At 39.9% G+C, this 5,640-nt stretch overlaps 1 protein-coding gene across 1 annotated transcript; it reads right to left on the minus strand.

Moving 5' to 3' along the window:
• Positions 1 to 1,946: 1,946 nt before the first annotated feature.
• LOC311033475 (E3 ubiquitin-protein ligase TRIM35-like) lies at positions 1,947 to 3,365 on the minus strand (the record flags this gene model as incomplete). Its single annotated transcript, XM_084040986.1, has 1 exon — positions 1,947 to 3,365. One exon carries the CDS (start codon positions 3,363 to 3,365, stop codon positions 1,947 to 1,949), a length of 1,419 nt encoding a protein of 472 aa, XP_083897112.1.
• Between the last annotated feature and the right edge of the window lie 2,275 nt (positions 3,366 to 5,640).

Raw genomic sequence — 5,640 nt, forward strand, 5'->3', positions numbered from 1 at the left:
GTACTTATACATTGCAGTATTGATACTTTTACTTAAGTAACACATTTGAGTACTTTTTCCACCACTGGTAGTGGTTCTCAAGCTTTTTAATTTCAAGGACCCCATGAGTGAGATTAAATGGAACCAAAATAGGTTTAATAGGTGTTTAAAAAAAATAAACTAACTGAGAATGAGCATATGATTAATTACCATATGTCAAGGTATCACAGATGTAAGGGTGCAACAGATAATCAAATTAATCAATTACAAAAAAAATATCTGAATGAAAATAAAATAGAATGATTGCCTTTAATCTCAAATAAAGACACTATAAGGGCATATGTGACACTCCAATTAACTTATAAAATAACCTTGTCGAAATGTCATGTCATTTTATCGTATTTTTTAGGGTTGTCCGATATTGGCTTTTTTACCGATAACCGATATACCGATATTGTCCAACTCTTAATTACCGATACCAATATCAACCGATACCGATATATGCGGGGATTATTGTGATTAGGGTAAGCTCAAATTTCATATCACACACACCATATACAGTAAGAACTCCTGTAACTTATTTATAAAGCAAAAAAAAAAAAAAAATGTTTTTTTTTTTCAAAAACCGATACCGATATTTTCCCGATATCAATTTTCATGCTAATATCGGCCGATAATATCGGGAGGCCGATAAAATCGGACATCCCTAGTATTTTTAATACTTTGAACAACTGCTACGTATTTGGCCATTTACATTTTGAGTATAATTTACATTAATAGTTCATCCTCTCCGCCCTATTAAGCAGGAGTCCAACACCTGTGTGTATGTGTAGTGTAATAGGCTCTATTCACAGCAGCCATATTATGAAGACATTCACAGGTGTTACCAATGATACTAATGAAGGCTCTGTTCCATTCTGGTCAAACAGAGTCAGGGTGCTGATATTGTGCATGTTGGCCCACTGGAAACACTCTGTTACACCAGTGGGTCTACAGTTGGGGTCCAGGGACCATCATGGGCTTCCAAATGGCCCCTTACGGTTGTGTAACTCTGAGAGTGTACAAAGTAAGGGTCCATTTGGTTCCATTTGTACACTCTCAGAGTTATGGGGGTCGTGGAAACCACTGTGCTAGACTAAATGGAACAGAGCCTTCATTAGTATCATTGGTAACACCTGTGAAGGAAGTGATAATATGGCTGCTGTGCATAGAGCCTATTGCATATTTATTGTTTTATGGTACTATATCAATACCATTTATTATTGTGCTGAATAACCAAGCATGTATTTGTAGATGATCCCAAAGCAGACAAAACACCTTGAATTACAGGTACAGAGAATTTATTGATGTCAAGCTATACAAAACAAACCCTGTACAAATCAAACATGCAATATATCGAAAACAAAACTCTGTTAAGAAAACAGTATTTAAAAAAATGTACTGTAGGTTTTTAAATAATACAGTAGCCTATATAAAAATACTCAAAGCAACAAAAAAAACAGTGGCTGCTGGTCACAACAAAAACACAAAAAAATATTCCAAAGCCTCTAAACTAAGGTTTAAAAATAATAATGCGTTTTTAAGAAAACAGTATTTAAAAAATGTACTGTAGGTTTTTAAATAATACAGTAGCCTATATAAAAAGTACTCAAAGCCAAAAAACAGTGGCTGATGGTCACAACAGAAACACAAAAAAATATTCCAAGGCCTCTAAACTGTGGTTTAAAAATAATAATGCGTTTTTAAAATGACATGTGTACATACAATGTACAAAAAAGAATGTAAAAAAAATAACGATTGATGAATGAGTTTGGAAAGAGTGACTGGTGGGAACAGCAACAAAAAGATATTCCTTCCCCCCTTGAACTTAAAAGTAATACATTGACTATATCTGGTGATATGTTGTGTAGATGTGCTCCTATCTAAACCCTGATAATTGGGGTTGAACATTTTGTCCACCACTGCATCTAGCTGTGGTGTTCCAGAGTGACACACACCTTACTAGGTAACACCTTCAGAGGGACTTCAAGGTCAGAAGTGTGACCGAAGTGTGGAAAGAGTCTCCCGGTGAAAGTGTGTGTGGTGGTGTGTAGGTGTGTGTTAGAATCGGCATCGTAGAAGGACAGCTTTCCTCTGTTCCAGTCCAGCTGGACTCTGATCTTCCTGAGTTTCATCGAGGAGTCTTTTCCGACAACAGTCATTGAAGTCGGGGACTCTACTTGGTAGTCATCGTCTACGTATGCTAAACACCAGATACCTCTATGCTTATCTCCCTTCCTCTGGAAAGACTCTTCATACACACCCACCTCCCAGGAAGTGATGTCTCCAACCTCAACATCCCAGCTGTGAGTCCCTGAGTTATATCCCTCAGAACCCATGACAATAACATTCTTAAGCCTCTCTGGGTTGTCAGGAAGATCTCTACGTTCATATCCACTTTCATCATATACCAAACTAGTCAGATCGTCAGACAGCTTGAGTTCTTTATTCTGGGTGTTGGGGTCAAGGATCACAGGAGTGTACGAGACAATGTCCTTCATCTTGTCCCAGACTCTGAAGGTCAGGTTGCCCAGGTGTTTGGCCACGTCTACTAGCGCTCCTGAGACCAGCTGTGGGTCCGGAGGTGTGCACTGGACTCTTTCCACTATGGTCTTGTAGTTCTGCAGTGAGATGTCATCCGTCTCGATATACCTGATGGCTTTGGAAAGAGTCACCATCTCTCTGTTCAGCCCATCAATCTTTTCCCTTATCACCCCTCTCTTCTGCCTCTCTTCCTCCCTCAGCACAGAGATCCTGGTGTCCTCTTCCTTTTGTAGGAACTGGTGAAGCTTTGTGAACTCTTTCCTAATGTGCAGCTCTGTGTGCCAGGCCTGGGCCATAATGTGTCCTGCTGTGTGATCACAATTTGCTTTAACTTGATTAAAGCTCTTCAGTTTCTCCTTTAAGGGTTTCAGGTATTTCTGGATGTCCTTTTTGCGGTATTGTAGAGCTTCGTCGATAGGTCTGAACTTGTGCCCGGCATGTTTTTCAGAATCTCGACACACGAGGCATGCCAGGTCTTCATCATCTAGACAGAACAGCCTGAGTTTCTCCCCATGCAGAGTGCAGACAACCTCAGACCTCGCCGACAAAGATCTGTGCCTTCTCTCCTCTAAGAAGTTTTCACAAAGGTTCCTCAATGCTAAGTTGACGGGAGGTTTCTCATGGGAGCAGCTGGTTTTGCAAACAGGACAGTCTTTGGTTGGTTTTCCTGTCCACCATTGCTGCAGACAGGCTTCACAGAGGCTGTGGCTACACGGCAGGAGAACTGGATGCTTAAAGATGTCACGGCACACAGGGCAAGTGAGCTCCTCTTCCTTCTGACTCTGAGTCACACAGGAAGCCATGTTGTCAGCAAACGTTCTAGTAGAGGAAACAACAGTGTTAACATTTTGAGCAGCAGTGGCACTAGTAGTTGTAGTTTCCTTAAACGTAATAAACTTTGACACAGCGTTTGATTGAAATTTACTTTCATACACTATTGAAATTTACTTTCTGAAATGTAACTAAGTTGTAAGACATTTCCAACACTCTGATTCTCAGTTGCTTAAAGAAAATGCTTTTGCATAAATCACAGGAAGATGCACTGTGAGTTTTTTACACTTCTTCAGTGTATAATTGATTTGAAGTGTCTTGTGCAACAACCAATCAAATGCTTATAATATGCCACTATCCGAATATAGAGCTTTAATTTTAACAAAGAAACAATCAAAAGGTGTACCTTTTCAATATTTGTACAATCTGTTGTTATTGTCTTTGTAGTTTGTCAACTTTGTGACCTGTTTTTAACCTGTTCAAATTGTACCTCTTTATTCATATAGGCCTACTATGAGATATGATAACCATAGATAGAAGTTAAATAAATATAATAACTAAACAAAACAGGCCCCTCTAAAATTCTCAGATAGATCAACATCAGAGAGAAACCAAACCAGATCATTGTTGGTTGACTGACTGCACCCCCACATAGCCTTTGAAATCACTGCTAGTCAAATAAACACACACAAGAATTGTGAAATCACAAATGACATACCTGATAACTTCACCAAGTCCAGAAGAGAGAAGTTCAGCTCTTAACAACAACACACATTAAAGTGACACCATACAAAACAGAGCCCTGCTAAATACTCACAGAAGGGGTCTGATGGTCCAATCAGAGTTGGGGGGGGGGGGGGGGGGACACACCAACAATAGACAGAAACTGTACTGGACGACTATTGGTTAACATCCCCCACTGTTGCATTTAGTCAGGACCCTATTCCTGGCCACGCCCCTAACTTCCGCTCTGAGGACTTAGGGCCCCGCCCCCTACACACTGCCCGACATTTGAAATGGTCGGCGAGTAAACAGATCGTTAAGCGTTTCACATTGCACAAGTTTCTCTCTTGAAATCGGGCTATATGTGTCGTTGTGGTTCTCGCACAATTGATTGGTCGGCGACAGGGGTTCACTCATTGCAAGATATTTCACCACGATGTGATCCCGACCCAATACATACATTTGTTTTTATTCCAAATGTCTCACGAAAATGTGAAAGGCTCCCGTGATATATGCGAGACAGGGCGCTAATGATTGACGTTAAATAATTCTCTATTTCTCTGTATCTCTCTCTCTTTCTCTCTCTGAAACAAACGGTGCAATTCAGATCAGATGCGGTGTTGCCGTGTCTGCTTATTATAAGCGAGTTGCTTGTAAAAACTATTGGTGGTTGGTTTTTGTTTTGCTTTATTTCTAAAGTGTAGTTGCTTATTTGGCTTGTTTCCTAATGCTATTTTTCTAGTACCTCGATAAAGAATGATTAGAACAACACATTGAAAAAGACACCTCTATTTGCAGGTTTGAGGTTTAATCAATAGTGTATGACATTTATACTGATCAGCTGTGGTTCTCAAAGTGGGGTCCGGGGACCCCCAGGGGTTATTGGGGGGGGTACCACAGGATCCTCAGCATCATTTTAACCCCTTTATCCATATTTTATACGTTGGCTATTCAAAAATAGCAGATATACAAGTTCACCGCGCATCACTTTGTGCTGCGCAGCGAGCTTGTACATCTGCTATTTTTGAACATTTTTGAAAAAGATCTTGAAAGTGTTTGAACATTTTTGAATACTTTTGCATTTTGAACACACATCTTCTCTTCTGGTGGTCCCTGGCACAAAACATTCTTCAGATGGGGGGGGTCTGCGGCCAAATATATGTAAATGTGGGGGTCCTTGACGACCTGAACATTTGAGAACCACTGATTAAGACAGTAGTAGTGGGAATCATTTAGAGAAGATGGATTTAGGGTACTGTAAAATAAATGTGTTGAATTCAAATAGTCTATGCCAAAAAAATCACCAGTGTTTGAGCCAAGTCACTCTCATTCATTGTTGGGTGGGTGTGACACATATAGATTGGCCAATAGCTTAACCATTCACATGTAATTCAGTCAGTAAAGTAGTGCATATGGATGATGCCTCGTTGTCATCTCATTGTCATTAAAAGTATCTCATTGCTTTGTCTGAACACACCAGAACAAAGTACAGTTGCCAACTGGAACTGCAACTGGTTCTTGAGTAATGCTAAAGGAAAAAAACATGTTTGGATCCTCTAAAAACCTTTCAGACTTTTAATAGTT

The sequence above is a fragment of the Gymnoscopelus microlampas genome, assembly GCF_963454915.1.
Source record: "Gymnoscopelus microlampas genome assembly, chromosome: 18".
In the NCBI taxonomy this organism is placed as follows: Eukaryota; Metazoa; Chordata; class Actinopteri; order Myctophiformes; family Myctophidae; genus Gymnoscopelus; species Gymnoscopelus microlampas.